We start from the raw sequence: 21,632 nt of genomic DNA, 5'->3' as shown, positions 1-21,632 counted from the left end.
TAATAATTTCGAGAGAAGAACACCTTAAATTTAAAAATTCAAAAAATGAATCCAGTGTAGGAAAATCATCTTCCGCTGTTTTCTGTGCCCATAACTTTCGAGTTTCTGAATCTACCTTTTGAAGCAACATAAATATTAACCATGGATCCCTAGAAGTTGCTTCGTCACCAAGAGCTTTTAAACCTCTGATAACTTCATCGAAAGTATCAGCTAATTGTCGTAAATTAACATTATCAACCTGTGTAATACATTTTTGATCCATAAATGTTTTAATTAACGATTGTACGATTTGTTTCTTTTTATCGTATCTAGCGAGCAATTTTGCCCATGCTTCTTCATAAGAATTATTTGATAACGGAATATGTTTAATTATAGAAGCTGGTTCATCAGCAAGTGATCCAATTAAATACTGAAATTTCTGTACATTCGATAAAGAAGAATTATGCACTGTTGCAACAAACAAATCTTTAAAATTCATCCAGTCATTAAAGTTACCCGAAAAAATAGGAATATTTAACTTAGGTAACTTAATGTTACTAATATTAGAATTTCCTGTAACATTTGGCACATTAGCCACATTCATTACATCTAATAAATTTGGATACTGAAGTTTCAAACTAAAATACTTCGATTCAAAATTTTCAATTTCTGACTGTTCTTCTGGTAATTGGGCATCAAATTTATCAAAATCTGAATAAATCCTTTCTAAGCGCTCCAGATGCAAAATTACTTCATTTTTAGATAAATCGGAAGAAATAGTATTCTGAAGCCTTGTGAAGGCCGCTTTTGCCCTACCACGCAATCTAATGACAGTAGCTTGATCCATAATAAGTAATCGAAGTATTCAAGTTCAAAACCAATGCAAAATAGATATAAAACTTCAAGAATCAAATTCAGATGTAAATCGAAATAAAAAACATTTATCTGTACTTGAACTGCTGACGAAATCTCGCCGGTGCCTCCAGAAATTTGTTTACGTTCCTCGTATTAGAATGGCGCCGACATGGATGACGCAGTTTCGGTTTTGATTATACTTAATAAATTCAAGACCCTTGGTGCATTTAAATCAAACTGAAGACATTTAATAATATAACATTCACACGTAAACATTTAGTAATAATTCAGGAGTATAGATAAGCATAAAATATGAATTACAACAGTTATAGGTCAGCTAAGCTTTTCGCAACCGAATTCTACGAACGACAAATCTCAAAAGCGTGTTGCCTACACAGGGCAACGAAAAGGTAGAAATTAATTCGATAGGCGTGGAAGTGAACAGTATCTTTAATAAACCATCTTTCGCTACCTTGATCAAGAAGGATACGAACAACTTTAGTTTCGTTTTCGTTGCAAGCTAAACCAGCACATGTTTGTAGTAAAGTATTTTTTGAAACAGAAATATTACACTGAGAAACCAAAGTGTTAGTATTAACATTTGACACTAAAGGTTCCTTTTTCGAACTCGTGGTAATTGATTCATTTTCAGATAAATTACATGAATTTGATTTTTCCTCATTACCTTTCAAACAGATAGATTCATGATAATTTTTGCCATTACATTTAATACATACATTTTTATCTCTACAAAAACGACTGAAATGAAATTTCTTAAAACATTTAAAACATCGATTATGCGCTTTGAGAATATTTATTTTCTCAGAAACCCCTTTACAGCATTTAAAAGAATCGTGATGTTTCTCACAGAAGATACATACTCATTGTACTGTAGTGTTAAATGCACTAGCCGTGGGTGTATTTCTGTTGTGTCTTTTATTTATAGCTTTCTGATTATAATAATTAGTAAACGTTTTATTTTCACCGCAAGCCAATAAAGTACTTTCGCGACATTCGACCTCCTTCTTTAAGAATAAAATGAATTTAGAAATGTCAACGTCGCCTTCATCTCTTTGCCTGTTAAACTCTAAAATTAGATGGTGAGGCAAGATCTTTTGCAAAATAGGCATTAACAAATGGCCGAAAGAGCCTGATGTAACATTTATTGCTTCTCAATTTCGAATAAACATCTCAAGCTCATCATAAATTCTGCGTAACGCTGAAACATTAGAAGAATTTTTTACTTCTTCCAAATTTAGTATTTTATTCATAAAGGAATTTATAATGATATTTTTTTTTCCGAACCTATCTTTCAGAATTTTTACGCAGTTGTCATAATTATCGTTAGATAATTCGAATCCTGAAACAACATTGGCAGCTTGACCAGTCAAAAAGGTTTTAAGATACGCGAATTTTTCAACTTAAGAAATGCTTTCGTTTTTATCAATCATACTTTCGAAACTATTCCAAAAACTTTGCCAATGTTTCGGATCTCCGGAAAAATTTTCAATTACTAACTTTGGCAATTTAACTGAACATTGATTTCTTAAATTTTCACTTAAAGATACATTCGTACTTTGATTATGCGGATCACTTGAAGCTGACTCAATCTTAGTTTTGCTTTCAAGGTAACGTAATATTCTACTTGAGTATTTCAAGCATTTCGCTTTATATCCCTGACTCGCAGTAACCTCTTTTTCCATTTGATCAACTGCAATGGAAGTTTCGATTTCACTGTCGAGAGCTTTCAGTTCGTTACTTCTTTCTATTAAGAGCTCGTAATCGTCTCTTAAATCTTGCTCATCAAGCTCCTCTCCTGACTTTAATTTAGCATCAATTTGATTAATTAACTGTGTTGTTAATTTTCGAACTGTTGTTCTTTTAGCTTTTGCTAGTTCTAACGCTGCCATTTTCCTAATACAGTTCAACAGAAATACATCCAAGGATCTCAAAATAAATACCAAATGAGAGCCTACCTTTTATTTCCTCCCGAGCATGATTTAGTAATCCAAAATATAATGGCCTAATAGTCCCGGAATTCCTTCGCTGACGATGCACCATATAGAATTTTTACTAATCCAAAACTTGTAACTATCTTGGTGGTTCAGTTTGTACGTAATAAGGGATGAAAGGCTCAGTTTTGAACACAACAACAAAGAATTTGTTTACATGATTACTGAAATAAAGTGTAGTATTAATTGTGCCGTTAATTATTAGGGCCGGTGACTCCCTTACAAGCATTCTTACTCATTAGTTAAGCAATTCTACACTGAAGAGCCAGGCGGGGTACAGCGCTCTCTATAGGCGTTTCTCAACAGACGGTGCAATAATGAGTCACAATGCTGAAGCCAGTGCCAAAAACAAAATGCAAGCAAATGAATGTAGCAAGAGCCATTGAGCTCTTAATAGACACTCTTTGTACTTGTGAAAAATGCCTTCTGACCTTATGATAGAGTTGAATGATGCGATATTACAGTGCTGGCCATTAAAATTACAACATCAGGAAGGAATGATCTGACTAACGTCAATCGCATAAAAGGAAGAAGAGGTTGGGATATGCAAATGATTAGTATTTTGGCCCATGTAGACGACGCAGGAGGGAGAAACGACATATGAAGATCTGCATAAAAGTAAAGTTGTGTGGAAGATTTCTCATTCGGAAAGCACTTTGTAAAGTCGGAGTTTGCTCGGAATATCTTGTATGTCTTGAATAATAATAATAAATGCTTACCAGCAAGTGTTGGAATGCAATAGAGGCAGGATCGTTGCCTATAAAGAGTGTAGATTATCGTTTCGTGATAACGCCTGTCACACTGGTCAACATCTAACCATTGTCATACGAATATGGAATCAATGGGTTGCTGAGAGTCATATTGAACGACATGCAGGATCTCAGCGCACCTCCTATGACTGACGCTCGAGAAGACAGAGATATTGTAAGGTCAGCCCTGCAAAACCGTACAACCATATCACGGACCATTAGTCAGGAAATGGGCATGTTTGCAACACGCCTAATAACCGCTCATACGGTGCGTCGACGTTTACAGACGTGTGAACTATCAACACGACAACCATTACTTGGGCTTCCCGTGACAATGCAGCATAGAGAGAGACGGCGACTCTGGTGCGCCGATTGACAAAGCTGGATACAGTAATGGCACCATTTTAGACGAGTCTCGGTTCTTCATGTAGTATTCTGATGGCCGTTTACGTGTCTGGAGGCTCCGAGGAGACTGCACGTTGCCTACTTGCATTCAATATTGGCATAGGGGCCCTGCGCCTGGTCTAATGATTCAGACAGCCATTGGGTGCACGATACGCACATCTGTAGTTCGGATCGACGGTAATTTGAACGCAGATCGGTTCATTTCAGACATCTTACGTCCAGTGGTTGTGCCCTATCTTTGACGCCTGCCAAACGCAATCTTGCAACAAGATAATGCAAGACCACATGTTGCATGTCGTGTTCTGACCTTCCTCGATACACAGGGCATTTGATTGCTGCCCTGGCCTGCACGCGTTTCAGATCTGTCACCCACTGAAAACATCTGAGTCATGGGTTGGTGAAAGACTGGCCCGCCACCCTTCTCCAGCTAATACGTTTGATAAAGTGTGGTATAGACTTGAAACAACATGGAATGAGTTGTCAGGTTTCATCCAAGGTTTGACTCAATGCAGGGCCGTTTTAGATGACAAGGGTGGCAGCTGTTTCTACTAATTTCGCACCTCTGTAAACTGCCAAACTGCTTACAAATTTAATCATTTTATCTTCATGCCATATTGTTGACGTACAATAAATATCTTTTTTGTATTAGCTTTCCTTCATGGTGTTGCAATTTTAATGGCGAGCAGTGTAGATGAAAAAGGAAGATATGGATTAGTTGTCTCTTACAAAAAGCTTCTTGAATGGAAAGAACATTCAAGCTGTAAAGGAAAAAAAAAAAAAAAAAAAAAACTGAACAAGATGCGTATCTCGAGCTTGAAAAATTTTGCAAATTATTTTCCGACAGCTTATTTAAAAGTACTTAATGACTTTAAATAGGCACTGAATGTGTTCAGGATCAACAAAAACCATTCAGCTTAAAATACAGCTTGATACGAGATCCTAACAGATTTGATATCTTAGAGCGAAATTGCGTTTAAAAACTCAAATCTATCTGAGTTTTGGCTGCATTTACAAGGTGAATTCAAAATCTTGTCTGAGAAAGTCATGTTAATCCTGCTGTCTTTCTTAACTGCATATCTGTATGGAAACGAATTTTCCGTCTGTAGCAAAGCAAAATACAGGAGGCAGAACTAGAACCTTAATGCTGAACTAGACATTCGCCTGCAGGTGAACCTAAAGTAAGATCCAGAAAAATGCTAAAACAGCTGTCTCATTAAACTTTAGATTACGCTACGCTTACTCTTAACTAAAACCTGTTGTAGGACCACAGTGTGCTCCTAGTTGCACTAAAATTTATGAAATTAAATTAGAATTACGTTTTGTAATAATTGATAAAAATTTCGGATGGCAAGCAGGAAACGAAAATTAACAGAATGTAATTATTAAATTGAAAGATCTGAGTGTGTAATTTTGTTGCGTGCGTACGAATTCACAATATACTGAATGCACACTTTAACGTATTTTGCAGTTTTGATCGAAATAATAGATGAGCTTCTTTGCAAAACATAAATTTTATTCCCAATTCACGAAGCTAGATAATTTAAATACAATTCTATCCGTTACAGCTTGACACTCCAGCTTACTATTACAGTTTCTTTCTCTATAAATTTTTCATACATCTACTACTGGTAAAACTTTCAGAATAATAATTTTAGACATTTTCTGACGTTTCTCAGCAACGGTTTTACACGATACAAATATGGCATTGCCATTCCAATGCCAAGAATAATAACTATAATTACTTGTTAAATAATAAAATATTATAACCTCTCTCCTCCAGATAAACTTTAATTGATATTCTTATAAATTAAAATTTATAATTTTTTTTCTTTCTAAACAATACAATATCATATACATAATTGAAATACAACATATAACATAATAACATACAGTCAGAAAGAGAGGAAAGAACAAAATTTGTTTATCTATATAGAGAAACAAACTATTTAATCAGGCAAGGGAGTATGACTTAATGCGTCTACATTTTTATGGTTTTTACCACTTCAGTGAACGACAGTGTAATTGTAGGGTTGTATACGTAATATTAGTGCCCATCTCCTAAGTCGTGGATGTAGACTCGCATTATTTTTGAGCCAAACTAAGGGATTATGATCGGTTATGGTGAGGAATTTAGTATGCCTGTCTAAATAATGTTGCAGTTTCTTTACAGCGAATATGATGACGGCGCATTTCCTTTCTGTGGTAGAGTACTTTTTTTCAGTTTCCGTAAACTTCTTAGTTTAATCAGTGGCCTTTCTTTTCAGTTTCCGTAAGGTTATAGTACTGGATGTTTATTGTCTCGTTCATCCTTCTGAGCTAAAATAACACCCACACCAGAGCTTGAAGCATCAGTTTGCAAAATAAACTCCTTATTTTAAACAGAGGCTTTTGCGGCAGTTTTACTTTTTCAACAACTTGCTTTTGTTTGTTTTGTTTCTTTAAAAACCTCTCCTTAACTTTCATCTCAACTGTAGAACTTGGCAATTCGTCTAGAATTTTTAACTAAGAATCGTCTAATTTTGTCAGTTATCTCTTGTAGTTTTTGTTCCTTGCGAGATCAATTTTTGTTCTTATCTGTTACTTGCATTCTCACTGAATGTGGCAACTTTGAGTATCCTTTATCATGTTTATGCCTCTTTGCTAAGTTTACTGACGTATTTTTAATTCTGAATGTGTTTTTAATTTCTTAGCTTTAGAAGCAACATCATGAGTTCTTTTATCAGAAGTTCTTTAATCTGCCCTATTTTTAATTCTGAATGTGTTTTTAATTTCTTAGCTTTAGAAGCAACATCATGAGTTCTTTTATCAGAAGTTCTTTAATCTGCTGTTAACAAGCTGTCAAACACATCTTTGCTTTTTGGAAAAGGAACTGGGGAACTTGTAGGCGAATAATCTCACACACTCTTCATAGGTGAATCACCAGGTAAATAATGTGAGTCAACTTACATATCAATAACTTCAGTTTTCTCTCCAGGAGATGAACGCTTAGACTGTTTGTCAGATTTCTGTGAAGCATTGACAGAAACTTGACTATTAGGAGGGGGCAAATTATGCTGCGTTTTAGCACTATTATTTGCTTGGTTTTGCATCACAGATGTACGTTTTGCATTTGGACCCTATATTTTTTCAGTAATAGCAATTAATTCCCTTTCATTTCCATTTCTATCTATTTTCATTGTCACCAACAACCCGCTTTCTTTTATTTTGAAATCATTTGTCTTGCTAGAATTTTCATTTTTATCTTCGCTGTGCAATGAGGCTAGATCTCTGCTCTAGTGTTGAAATTCAGTTCATTCCTTAGAATTAACATTAATTACTTTCTTAATTTCCTTATCTTTTTCATCAGCGTGAGGTAAAATATCTTCGTCTGTGTCGATAAACGGCAGTTCTCTTCTAGTTTCTCCATTTCGGTGTCTCTATGTTGATCTTCTTCACGAGATCTTTTTACTTGAGATCGTGTCAAGACCGCATTTACCATTTTTAAATTAAAGAATGGTTTACCTTTGGACAGTTGAGCAGTGTAGCAGTTTTATTACCCAATACATATCTGCCGGGATCATTTGTAGCAACAGCTGCCTTTGTCTTTATACGACCAAGTTCACAATTAATTTCAACTTCCGCTAACGGTAGGCACACTAAATGGCCATTTAAAAGATATTGTACCCAGACATGTTCTCCAGTCATATTTGCTTTATTTATGTATTTTCAAGAAATAACGTCTATTGTGGCTGCACTGTCTTGAAGAATAGGCATTTCATACCCGTTAACTAAATCGTTAATTGTATGTGTCTCGAACAAACCATCATTCGAGGATAAGCAATTTACTTTTTCATTTGGTTTTAAGCGAGAGCGTTGAGGCTTAAAAATGTTCGTATGACCCACACTCGGAACAACGTGGTCAATATCTTTTGTCATATAAATTTTCTTGGTTCTTATTTTGGAACTGATTTCTTTGTCGGACGTCTTCTCTTTTTCGGTGATCTTTCTGGTATTTCGAATCATCCCATTTATCAGAATGCTTAAAATGAAGCGGATGTTCTATTTTTTTCCACAAAATTTTCGTAACGAGATTTAAATGATTCTTTGTTAGTTCTCTCAGGTTGATTGGCAGAAAATTTCGGTTTTATTTTTTTTTCTCACATCCTCAAAATTTTCAGCTTTCTTAACCATCTCGGTAGGTGTAATGATGGTAGTCCATTCATCCATAAAAGCCCTTTGAAATCAGCAGAAGTACGCTTTTTAATTTGAACAACCACCATGAGAACTTTTAGCTGTTCAAAAGTTTTAATGTTTAATCTATTAAGCCATCCTTCTAAATAATTCTTTAATTCATAGTAAAAATCATACTAAGTACTTTCAGAAGAGTTTTGGTGTTTATTTAAATAGTCGCCGCTCTCAATTAAAATTTTTGTAATAGTAAAGTTTTTACATATTCATACTTTTTCACCTCTTCTTCTGCTTCTCTAGCAATAAGCTGAACTATATCAGGACGCAGCAATGAAAAACGTTGAGTCAGTTGTGTTTTCAGCAGGTATATTCATAATTTTAGCTCAAATTTTGACGCTCAAAGAACATCAGAAATAAACTTATTTCATATTCTTTAGGGTTAAAACGTGGCAGGAGACCATGAATTCTGATTTTCAAAGGCTGCTCAGATAACTGTGTAGTTTCTACCGACTGTGCTTTTGAAGTCATTGCTTCCAATTCAAGTTTCCGAAACTCAAAGGTTCTAATTCGCTCTCTTTTCTTCTTTCTCGCTCTTCTCTTTCACATTCTCTCTTTTCTCGCTCTTCTCATTCATCTCTTTTTATTTGCTCTTCTCTTTCACGTTCTCTTTCTTCTCTTTCGCTTTCCTTTTCCCTTTCTTCTCTTTCGCATTCTTCCTTTCTTTCTCGTCTAATTGCAGCCAATAGTACTCGAGTAAGTCCCTCAACATAACCGGGATTTTCAGTAATCAATTTATGCAACTGAACAATCTTAAATTCAGGTCTCACGGTTAAACCTAACTCTTCTGCCAGTACTCTTAAATCCTGTTTTCTACTCATAGCTAAGAATGGCTTGTTAAACAAATCATCTTTAATATGCTTTCTTTTAAAACTGAATATTAAAAGTCGTACCTTTATTAAAAATATACAAATTTTGGCGAGACTTAACTTGTCAAATACGAAATTCTCTCTAACAACTTAGCTGTAATACGTCTATGGACCTTATAAGAAATAGACTAACCCAAATAGGTTTTCTCTCTCGTCTGAGGTGTTCCCGGCTGTCACCTTGATCACATCCGAAGGAGTAGGGACGACTTGCAGAAATTTAACAGTGGTTGCCTATCGCAGCGAGTATAATTGTCAAGAAAAAGCTGGTTGTCATTTCACAAATTAGAATTTCTCCATATTTTTAGTTTTGAAATTGAGATTGATTTTTAAACATTTAGCATATTTATCAAGCATAATTAACGTTCCAAATAATTATAAAGCTATTGCATGCTTTTAGGGCTGAATATTTATTTAGCTTTTCCTATGCTGTAAGGAAATTTGTAACTACTTCTTTTAGAAAATAATATTTTAAATCTGAACTAATAGAAAATTTCTAACAAGCAATTTTCTCTTGCATTTTTTGTGCTTTTTATTGGTGTAAAAAAGTAAAAAATACTAAAATATTTAAAAATGAATTTTTGAAAGTTTTGTTTAAAATTTTAAATTGTGCTGCTTTTTTAAAATTGTAGATGAATATTATAGCACAATTTCTGTAAAGGAATTTTATTTCAATTATATTTCATAATACATCTTAGTGACAACACTTTTGATTCCTTAATAATTTTTATACATTTAATTCTAATATTAAAATTGCATTTAACCATAATAATGAATTTTGCTTGTATTTTATAGTGATTATTTTTTAAATTTTATTTTTAGTTCTGCATAAGGTTTTTTTTTTTATTTACTGTTAATTTAATTTATTAGCCGAAAGGGGCAGTAGCCTAGAAAGGCTGCTAGTTTCGAAGCGGCATTTTGCGCTGTTTCACTATAAATGTCCGTTTCTCTTTGCAAATTGTTGTTACCAAATATTATCGCCCTGTATTATATTTAAAGAAATTAAATAATGAATAATCTGCATGAATGCATGTATGTTTCTCGCCCTGTGACAAAAACGACAGTATCTAGAGCCATCAAATTTTGAATAATGCAATCCTCCACTCGAACATGGGCATATGGACAGCTGAATTTCGAATTTGTTTTAATCTACTTCATATTTTGTAAAACTTTAGCGAATTTTTGATTAACAAATTTTATGCTCCGAATTTTATAAATTACTAAAATAAATATTCCACTTTAATGTTAATAAGTTAATGATGATATAATCAAATAAATTATTGTTTTATAATGTTATTATAGTTTTGAAAATCACTGCCTGAAAATGGTCATTAAATTAAAAAAAATTATCAGATCTTGTTTAATTTTACCTTATTTATTTCAGAGCATCACGTTCTATCAATCTTATTTAATTTTACTTTATTTGTACGCAAAATTAAGTTCATAAATTTTGTACCTAGAGTTTTTACCGTTTTACCAAAGTAAAGATGTTTGTACAAGAATTACGCGTAAAAAAAATGCGCGAAATGCAGTAAAAAGTACTTTAATGAGATATATTAAATCCTATTTGGAAAAAATTGTGGCTTTCATAATCTCATCACTATACAACGTATCACATTTAATAATTAAAAAGAGTTATGTGATACAAACGCTAGGTTTCAGTGTTAAAGTAAATCAGATCATCCCTACTCTTTTTTGCCGACATGTCGGTGACGCGCGCCCCGCCCACTGGGTTAGTCTATCTCTTATAAGGTCCATGTTCCAGACCAATGAAACATGCAACGGAACTGCTCTACGAGATCGAGAAAGAGCAATACATCACCGTGTTAGACTTGACGAAGGATATTGGCAAATCTTGATGAGAGAAGAAGGCAAACATTTTACGGCATTTGTGACGCACTCAGGCCATTTTCAATGGAAAGTATTACCATTTGGAATGAAAAATGTAGGAAACGCATTTTAAAATGTAATGGACAAAGTTTTAAGCCCATAAAAAAGTACTGTCGTTCATATATTGACTATTTGGCAATTTTTTTCGAAAACTGGAAGGATAATTTAAAGTACGTAAAAGAGGTATTTAAAACATTACGAAGAGTAGGTCTTACTGTAAATTTAGAAAAATGTGATTTTGGGAAAAGGGAAGTGAAATTCTTTGGTCCTATTATAGGTTCTGGGAAACACTCACCGGATCCAGAAAAAGTGGAGAAGATGCCTAAATCGACTACAAAAAAGAAAGTACGCCGCATTTTAGGACTTGCCAGCTGCTATTGTGATTGCATTCCAAATTTTGTCAATTTAGTGTTACTCTTGACAAACTTGACAAGGAAGAGAGTACCCACTAACATCCCATGAGGCAATGAAGAAGAAACAGCTTTTCAGAAACTAAAGCAAAATTTTCCGATATCCCACCACTGTTTACTCCAGTACTAAATAACCCACAGCTATTGGTTCCTGTCTATCTCAAACAGATGAACAAGGAAAAGAACACCCAACAGTATTTTTCAGCGGAAAATTAACGCCTTGTCAGAGCAGATGGCCTAACAATTGAGAGAGAAGCCTACAGTGTTTTGGCAGCTCTTCAGAAGTTTGAAACATGGATTTTTGGATCCGAAGACCAGGTCGTATCCGACCATAATTACCTGAAGTATTTAGCGCAATCTCAACCCCACAGAGTCAAGCTCGTGCTTTGGGCGTTCGCTTTAAAAAGATATAATGTAAAGATTTCTTACCGAAATGGACCACAGCTCGGAAACGTTGACTCTCTGTCCAGATTACCTCAGTGTGCTCTATCCAGATTACCTCAGTGTGCTCTATCCAGATTACCTCAGCATGGTATACAGACCAAATCGAGCTAATACAATGTCTGTGGAACTCTTATGGAAACATGCATATATTATTGTTGGTATTATTGTATTAGAAAATATTATTACATATGCATGAATAATTAACATAGTATTGTGCATTTTGATGTAAATGATGTTATATAAAATTAAGAATTTGTTATATTATCATATATAAGTATTGTGTATGTAGAGGTCTTCGTATATGTGATTTGTATACTTCAATTAAATGGCACATTTAGGATAGGACTTTGTGAGCGTGTGCAGAGGTGCAATGAAACAGGTACATTGAAACATGTACAGTGAAAGAGGTACAGTGAAACTAATATAATCTTACTATAATTTAGAGATACATAAACAATGAACTTAGATTTTGACTGTGCGTATGGTCTCTAAGGAGACGTATACGCTCAAGGAGGAACTTGCAAGATTCAAAAAACTGATAGAAACGCCAAGTAAGCGAACTTCGCCAACTGTGGACTTTGGCGCAGAAGCACCAGTGAAAGAACTTCGCCAAAATGGGCAGTTGAAGAGGCGGAGAAAAGGAGAGGTGTGTGCGGTTTTACCGTCATATTCTGCCGGTGTATTAATATGTAAAATTTACCTGTTATATTTTTGTGTGTGAATAAAATAAAATCACGTTATAGTGAAGGTAGTATCTTCATTTTCTGATGACTAATCGACCATTTATTACGAACTATCAAGCTTTTCTACGTCATGGAATGATGCAGTTTTAAAAGCAAAAATCGAGTTTCAAAAATTGTTCTTTAAGTAAAGTGTGAGTGTTATGGTCATGTTTCCGAGGATAAATTAAATATAAACTTTATTCGGAGCGAGAACATTCTAGAACGCATTCTTAGCCGTTTTCTCAAGAATATCCTCGAAGCTAAGCTATATATATGCTGCCTGTACCCGTAGTAGTATTATCTTAAATTCAGTAGTGCAGTAGACGTGACGTGAATTCAGAGATTAGCTTGAGAGCGATCGACCGAATCGGGAGCCACTCACTTGGTAATGGTGTACACACAAGGTTACCCCATCCCTTATCGAATACAATTAAGTTTTTCTTAATTGATGTAAGAAATAACAATTCTGATGCAATTTAGGAATTTTGCAAGAATTTTGAAGTTTTAATTAAATGACAATTGAGCAACTATATGGGAAAAACTTGCAATTGCGCAAGTGGTAGAATAACTCGATTTCGCACTAAGTGAATTTAAGATCATTCAACATTTGTTCTAATATAGGTATTTTGACACAAAATCGGACTTTTTCTGAAATGACATGACAATATTTTTCCATATTTCGATTCTACGACTCAAATTACGCCAAACTGCCAAGTTTTGTAAAAATCGCACGAGTAGTTTTGTCATGGATAATGAACGGAGAAATCTGAAAAATTTCCATTTACTTTAATAACGCAGCTCTGACCGGTATAATGTTTAGTGTGCTCCTGGCTTCTGTGCAATTTGTTAGAATCCTGGAGAAGGCTTGGATGTTTATAAGTGTGTAGTGTCTGTGCGGCATACGGGCACTCAAAATACGCAGCTAGCTGGTTCTCGAGTAGATTATTGATAGGGAAAGAGACATCAGAGACCCTCTGCCCGTCCTTCTTCGGGGTGTTTTCCGTCAAAAACTGGGAGGAAGCAGAGCAAAATGTATTTGTGAACTCTATCCTATTCAAGGCCCATGCCAGTAACAGATGCAATCTTACTTCCCTTGCCGCAATGATAAAATTAGTGGCATTTTACGTGAGAAAACATGACCTGTATGTTTGAAATGAGAAATAAAACAGTTTTTGATAGCTAGTGACAACTGGACACTTAATCACAGTGTCGACTTTCGATCTATAAAACGTATTCGTAGAGTTTTTCGGTAAGTAAATTGGATTTCTTTGAAACTTTTCACATTAGGAATTTTTTTTTAAACTCAATGACATTAATTTTTTAATGTTTTCAAAACTCTAATATCTTAGCTTTTTCGCATTTCATTATTATTTTCCGCGATGGGTCGCCCACCAGCGGTTGAACGGTAAAGTCGCTGAACACTGGTAGTTCGGTCCGAGGTTCGAAATCCGCGGTCGGGTGTTCCGCATGGGAGTTTTTAACATGTGTAACGTGTATAGGAACCAGTTTCCTTCGAAAGTCCTCCACGCAGGCATCTCTTCCCTTACGCAGATAGCTCTCGAGGCTTTGCCGTAATCAGATAAACCAAACCATCCGCAACAAATCACATTAAATTTGATTTCGATTTCCATATAGAATAGTTTCTGCTTTCCGACTGCTGAAATTTTCTTTCTCAGTTCTGAAATACAGAGACCGGGGCCACCAGTGGCCGAGTGGTCCTCTTCGGTTAACCCAGATGAAGCTTCGATAGAAGTCGCTGAATATTGGTAGCTCAACCCGGGACTAGAATCCCGGCGAACGGGCTGCTGCATGGGCATTTGTAGGTAAAGAAAATTAGGGAATTTTACTATAGAAATAATATGTATATTTTACTATAGAAATAATATGTATGATGATGCTGGAGAAAATAAAGAAAAAAAATTATACTGAGCATTCAAAGAAAGCGAAATAGGGATGAATTCAAGTTTTACTAAACAAAAACAATGCTGCTTTGAAAATTATTTTACTCTCTTTGTCGATGGAAGAACTGAAAATAGTCCTCTTAATATTTTTACTGTATAACTATAAATATTTAAATTACTATTTGCCTTGTGCCATCGAGTTCAGCAATGCAAATATAAAATAAATTAAAACTATTTTGTAAATTTTAGATAGTATATTTAATTTTCAATCCTAAATTAATAAAGTATTACTTGTTGTACAACGTAAGCAAAAGTTTTCAGTAACAAATGAAAATAGATTCCTAACGATACCGTTTTCATCAGGTTAAATTGCGCAAATGATTAAAAAAAATAGTACAGAACTAGAATATATGAGGATTCAATATTTAGAGTGTATCATAATATAAAATTTATAATTTGTGTAAATATAGGACTCAATGCATTTACGTAATTAAGATTATGATTAAAAAATATACTTAGCAAAGGTAACGCAGACGATATTCTGTTTAGTTTGAAATTATTCCGACAAAACGTGATAAAACTGCATCGCGAATATTGAATAGCAAATAGTATTCGATCTCGCAATTTGTATTTAGAGTGACATAATGATGTAGATGTTAGAGCAAGCTCAAAATATGAGCAAGTATGATTTCAGCTTTTCAAAGAATAACTATAAATTTTTAGCTATTCATATCCGATGTATGAAATGAAATATGCAAGGTTAGCTATGAAATCCTTTTATCACTTATTGTTCTGTGTTCAAAGTTATAGCGTAATTTTTTCTCTGCCTGCTTTTTCAATAGCATATAATTTTGCGAGTCAACAAAGTTATTCAAAAATAGGTAATATAAAGATGGCAACATATCATGTTTATTTACTTTTGCTGAATTATTATTGTACAATTCTCTAAATGCATGAAAAATTATTCCTTTAAGTTGCATTTATTTTTATCAAGATCTGTTTTTGATAAGAATTGTAATATCTATGTCATCTGAGAGAAATTCTGAGCTTGTGGATGAAATTGCTATAGTTTCTTCAGCGAAAATGATTGACCCAAAATCATTCAATGATTTCACACTGGAAAATTCTATGTCTGACAGTTTCACTCAATGGACTAACGATAGCTTGCAGCTTCCTCATTCAACTTCTATGTTAGAAAATTCTCCGAATTCGACTAATGATACGTCAGAACTACCTCACTCTGAATGCAGAAAGATGCCGTCTTCAAAATTTGCGCAGTTTTTCAAATTAAATTCTTGGCCGTTACATTTAGATACAAATATTAAAACTGCGAGCCATGAAAAACCACTGGAAGGAAAAAGTAGTGATATTGATCCATCATCAGTTCTAGATTTACTGCAGCGCGCGATCGAAATATGCCTTCACACTGCATGTGAAGATCATGAGTATGATTTATTAATGAGGGATTTCGGAACTGTGGAAGTAATACATTTTAGGAAAAGTGGTCCAAATTTTGCTAAGCGTAATTTTGATTTTCATGTCTACGCTCCTGCAGCTTTTCGTTTTTTTCGACAATTGTTTGGCATAACCACAGAACGCTTTTTAACATCTCTTTGCGAAGCACCTTTGGCTGTTAGTAATGCAAACGGCAAGAGTGGTAGTAAGTTTTACACAACAATGGACAGTCGGTTCATAATTAAAACTGTAAACCGTAAAGATATTGACTTTTTGATTAATCTCCTCCCAGGTTATTATCTGAATTTGACGCAACGAAGAAATACATTTTTGCCGAAATATTTTGGATTATATAGTTACGTTCGTGGTCATAAGCAAATAAGATATTTAGTGATGAATAACTTATTGCCTCCAAATATCAGTTGTCATGAAAAGTACGACCTGAAAGGTGCAACTTACTACAGAAGAAAAATTTCATACACAGAAAATGATAACTATGAAAGGAATGCTAATGTAGCTCATTGTAAATTACGCGGAGTTTCAATCACATTCAAAGATTTAGATTTTCGAGAAAAATGGCCTTTTGGATTTTACTTGAAACAGAAAGTTTATAAAATGTTGATGAGTTCCATTGAAAAGGATTGCAAGGTACTTGAAAGTTATGAAATTATGAATTACAGTCTTTTGCTTTTTATTCATATTCCTGATCAGAATTCTCAAACTTTTAGAAAAAATTCAAAAATATCTTCAGTGGGAAGTGTTGCATTTCCTGAAAATTTAGTATCATCGAAACTTTCTGAAGAATTCATTCTAAATACAACTGGTCCTTTTGAAGCATGCTCTATGAGGGGTGAAAGAGTATTCTTGTATATGGGTATTATCGATATCCTGCAAAGCTACCACTGGAGGAAGAAGTTAGAGCATAGCTACAAAGCTATCTTATTCTCTAGTAGCATAATTTCAGTTAACAAACCTAAGTTTTATTCTGAAAGATTCCAGAATTTTTTGAAACAACACGTGTTCAAATGTATTCCAGAATGGCTACTGATTAAAGATAAAAAATTGCCAGCAAGAAGACAGCAAAGGAAAAACAAATAAATTACTAAAATAGAAAGGAAATTGTTTTCCTTTGTGAAGGAAACTTCATCGAAATGTTTTAGTTTTAATTTGTCATATATACGAAAATTGCAACTCTGAATTTATATTTAAAGTTATTTTACCGTATTTTATTACTGTATATATATTTAAAAGGTGATATTTGATAAACAACTATTGTACAGCCCTTTGAAAGTTGCAGTATTTTAATTCTGTATTAGTATATTCTCTTGCACTGAAAAATAATTTACAATTATTCTTGTGTGCCATCATGATGTTAAATGCATTGATGTATACTATCGTAGAGGGACATGATAACATTTGGAGGCAATATAATTTTATTTGTGTTGTTATACATTTTTTTTTACATTCGCTACATTATTTCTTTAAAAAATAATACATGATGCTAACATATGGTGACAACATCCTTTTATTTGAAATGTGAGACGAATTCAAAAATCATACGGGAAAAAGTGAAGTTCAAGATAAATAGCACTTCTAGTGCTAAAGAGAAAAGAAAAAATTTGAATTGATTTTAAGGTCGCAGCAGAGAGTTTGCCATGGTTTTTTTATGTTTTTGCTGAGATCGCAATTCATTGCATTTACACCACATAAAATTCAACAGCAAAATCACAAAACTTTTTAGAGCAGGATTCTTTCAGGATTTTCGATTAAATGTTAAGATTTGCCACATAATTTAATATTTTTTTCAGTCTTTTTTGAGTTCATCACATCAGCTCTCAGTTTTCTTAACAAGATGATATACATAATTTTTTTTGTCTTTTTAACTTTATTATTAAACATCACTTTCTTCATACTTACGCCATATAAAACTGATCATTAAAATCACAAAATGTTTTCAAAAAATCACAAAAAAAAGTGTTTAGAATTACTGATACGGTGTTGCGATTAATATTTTACACAACTTTTTTTGATCTTTTTATTATAAACTTTTTTTTTGTCTTTTTAACTTTGTTAAAAAACAAATTGATGTTAAAAAATTTTGAACAAATTGATGGTAATGTATTAAACACCAATTTATTCGCCCCTACGCCATGTAAACTTCATCCAAATCACAAAATATTTTGAAACAGCATATCCCAACACAGTGTTAAGTGTTACCATGCATTTTTATATTTTTTTAGTGTTTTCTCAGTTCATTATATCAATGTTTAGTATTCTTAAGAGGATGGCCTACTAATTCTTCTGCCTTTTTAACTTATTATTGAACATCACTTTCATCATACTTACGCAACATAAAATTTAAAAGCAAAATCAGAAACTTTTTATAATTAGCGTGTTTAGAATTACCGATACAGTGTTAATTGTTGCCATTAATTTTTTACAAAACTTTCTTGCCTTCTTATTAAATTTTTGTCTTTTATTTATTAAACATCACTTTCTTCGCATTTACCCCTCATAAAATCTAACAAAGGGTGTTTTCAGAATATTGAAAATAATAATAATAATAATAATAATAATAAAAAATCTGAAATGTTTCAGATTTTAAATTACGTCCAAAGGGGCGTTTTTTTTAACGTTTTGAGTGTTACCTTTATTTATTAAATATCATGTTCTTTGCACTTAAACCATAAAATTCAGTTCAAGAGCAATATCGCAAAATAATGTTAAATTAAGCATATCTTTAGAATTTCCGATATACACAGTCTCGCGAGCTGGAGATAAAAGTATTTTTTTTTCTATATAACGTTGCCATTTCTCGCTTTTAAAGCATTGAGTTTGTAAATCAAAAATTCGTTAAAGTTTTACAAAATATAAAATCTATAATAAAACAAATTCCAAATTTGGGATTTCAGATGCCCATATTCGCAGTAGGATTTCGTCATTCAAAATTCGATGGCTCTATGTACCATTGTTTTATCACAATGCGAGAAATAGACAATCATTTATGCAGATTTTTCATTATTTAATTTCTTCAAATATAATGCAGGACTCTAACATTTTGTGGCAACAGTTTGAAAAGTGAACCGACGTTTATGAGTCCGACGCAAAATCGCAAAACGAAAACAATAGGACTAATAATAATAATAATAAAAAAAAAAAAAAAAACAATGGTGGACCTGGACTGAATAACCAGGCCTCTTGAGGATTAGTCCCGTTTCGTCCTTTCCTGATTCATCCTCAACTCAAAATGGTGCCGATTCTTCCCGTGCTTTTCCACTGACTCCCTCTTTCTTGCGTCACCCGCTTCTCAAAAACTCACTTTCTGCTTTCCTGAATTAAAGCATTTTAGAAGAAATGGCCCCTATCGATTTCACTTAGCTTCTGGTTTGTAATATTTATCAAATATTTTCTTTAGACAATTTATTCTTTTCAGAAGGAATGATTTTGTTATAAAATGCCCAAATTGTTTACTTCCTTGTAGGATGCAAAGGAAGTATTGTGATCGCGAAAACTGTTGGGTATCATATTTCAAGGGAAATATGCATTTTGCCCGTTCCTGAATGCTTTTGGATTTTTTTTTTTTTTTTTTTTTTCGTGACATCTGTATGTATGCACAGACTAAAAGACTGTTTTCCCAAAACGTATTATAGAATGGATTTAAAGTTCATTCAAAACGGGATTTTTTTTTGTGACCTCTGCAAGTAAGCACTATAACTTAAAAACGATTAGTCGTAGAATATTGACATTGTGTTTTATATATATCCACTCCCTTACCCGGCCTTTATTTTCGTAATCGTTAGTCGTAGTCATATACTTTCAATTACAGAAGTGTTTTAAATGACTGAAATATTCATGTTTTGGCAATGCTAAATTAAAAAAAATTCATTTTTGACAAACAACGAAATTTAATTTTTATGCTGCGGTCTTCCGATTCCTATATTTACATTAAGGAAAGTTTTATACTCGCTATAAAAAAAATAAAATTATAGTAAGTTTGACTTCCGTCACATTTCCATGAAGACAACAAGTGACTGTCATATTTAATTTCAAAATTTGCAGTTTTTTATGTCATTTTCAACTTGTCTTGAGGGTTTGGTTGTTTAAGTTAGAATAATTCGAGTAAATAAGTTTAACTGGGATGTAGCAAAAAATTTGTAATAATTTAATAGGCCGTGCAAGGAAGTAATGTGATCTCTACATCAGGGTTTTTTGTTTCCCATACTTTTAAAGTAAGGCTCCACTTCTCTGAAAGACAATAAAAATATAACAAATTTATAGTTCAGACTAATAGGTACTTGCTTATTAAAAGTGCAGAGAGTCCTCTTTAAACCCGACTATGCGCGGTTGTAGAGAATTTTGTTACTCTGTAGACACATGGTCTTAGGGAAGTGATATTTAGTTCAATTGCTTATGTTTTGAAAAATACAGAAAAATACTGTTTCAGAAGTGTCGTCTCAGGTCAGATGTTCACTACTAGAGGGTTAATTATAATAATTTTATAATAAGGTAATGGAATTAATTTAATATAATGACAGTTTAAAAAATAATTGTTTATTAAGAGAGATTTATTGAGCTGTTATATAAGTTTAATTGTTTTCTATATATTTTTTACTCTCTATAACCGATATATGCCCATGCGTACTCAACAAAACTCATAACAAATTATTAAAATCATAAATTAAAACTAATATTAATTTTTATATTATTGTATACTATATTACTATTTATGAAAGACAAATTTAAGTAATATTAAACGCACTTAAGGTCTAAACCTGTAGAAGTTTGAATTTTACGATTCATATATTTATAAATATTTTTTTCATATTATTACAAAACGTTTTTAGATGCCTGTTATATAAGTACTTATCATTTGTAATCTTAAAAAACAGTGATAACTTGATATATATTTATCATTACATTCTATAATGAACGAAAGTATGTTTTACATGATCGCAAATACATATCATAGATTTTAAAACTTCTTATTTCATATGCATAAATTTCAAAAGGTGCATTCTAAAGCTGAAATTTAGGAATTTTTGCAAAGAAACGTATTAAAAATCTTGTACCAGTGATAAGATGTCGTTAAAATTTTCTATGTTGGAGTAAGTTCGTCACGAATCCTCCTTATATGCTTCACTGTTTCCAACTTAGCTATGTTAGGAATGCAGGTATAGTTTCTTTTTTTGCAATCTATCATCTTCAGAACTTGTCAGTAAAATTCCATTGCAGTAATCTTCTCGGCAAATCCAGCATTTACTGTCATTTTTAAAAATTCTTTTTATGTTTATGATACCCTTCGAATATCAGCACTGAACGGCCAGGTTTGACTTCAGTGAATTTGATTTCTGAACACTTTTTAAGCAGACTTACGTGAAAATCACAAGAGGAAAATTTAGAATAATCACATGTTATTGATAATAGAGCTGCATTTCACGCTTGTGCATTGTTCTAAAATTACTTCACAACAATTAGCGTACTAATCAGATTGTTAAACCATTGGGTAAATGGAAATTCATCATGAAAAGTTGACTGTCACAACAACTTTCTGAAAGGGCGGATAAATTGAGAAAAACTCAGCTTTCGTCAATAAGGGTTGGGTTTCTGATAAAGGAGATGGGGAATAGCAACGGATGAATCAGGAAAGATTCTGTCTGTTGGGGTTAGTGATGAAAAGGTTGGGAGAAAGCAGAGGATGAATTGGCACGATTTTGATCACA

General features: G+C 33.2%; 1 protein-coding gene across 1 annotated transcript; it reads left to right on the top strand.

Annotated features, from left to right (window-relative positions):
- Positions 1 to 15,480: 15,480 nt before the first annotated feature.
- LOC118205419 (phosphatidylinositol 4-phosphate 5-kinase type-1 alpha-like) lies at positions 15,481 to 17,010 on the top strand. Its single transcript, XM_035377707.2, has one exon. The coding sequence runs from the start codon at positions 15,481 to 15,483 to the stop codon at positions 17,008 to 17,010; it is 1,530 nt and encodes a 509-aa protein (XP_035233598.2).
- Positions 17,011 to 21,632: the final 4,622 nt, after the last annotated feature.

The sequence above is a fragment of the Stegodyphus dumicola genome, chromosome 2, assembly GCF_044657685.1.
Source record: "Stegodyphus dumicola isolate Sdum_Otavi_A_Nest chromosome 2, ASM4465768v1".
NCBI lineage: Eukaryota > Metazoa > Arthropoda > Arachnida > Araneae > Eresidae > Stegodyphus > Stegodyphus dumicola.
This window is presented reverse-complemented; position numbering and strand designations above follow the sequence as displayed.

What these genes read in the sequence shown, in the direction of transcription:
- LOC118205419 (XM_035377707.2), top strand. Translation starts at nt 15,481, where the DNA reads ATGTCATCTGAGAGAAATTCTGAGCTTGTGGATGAAATTGCTATAGTT.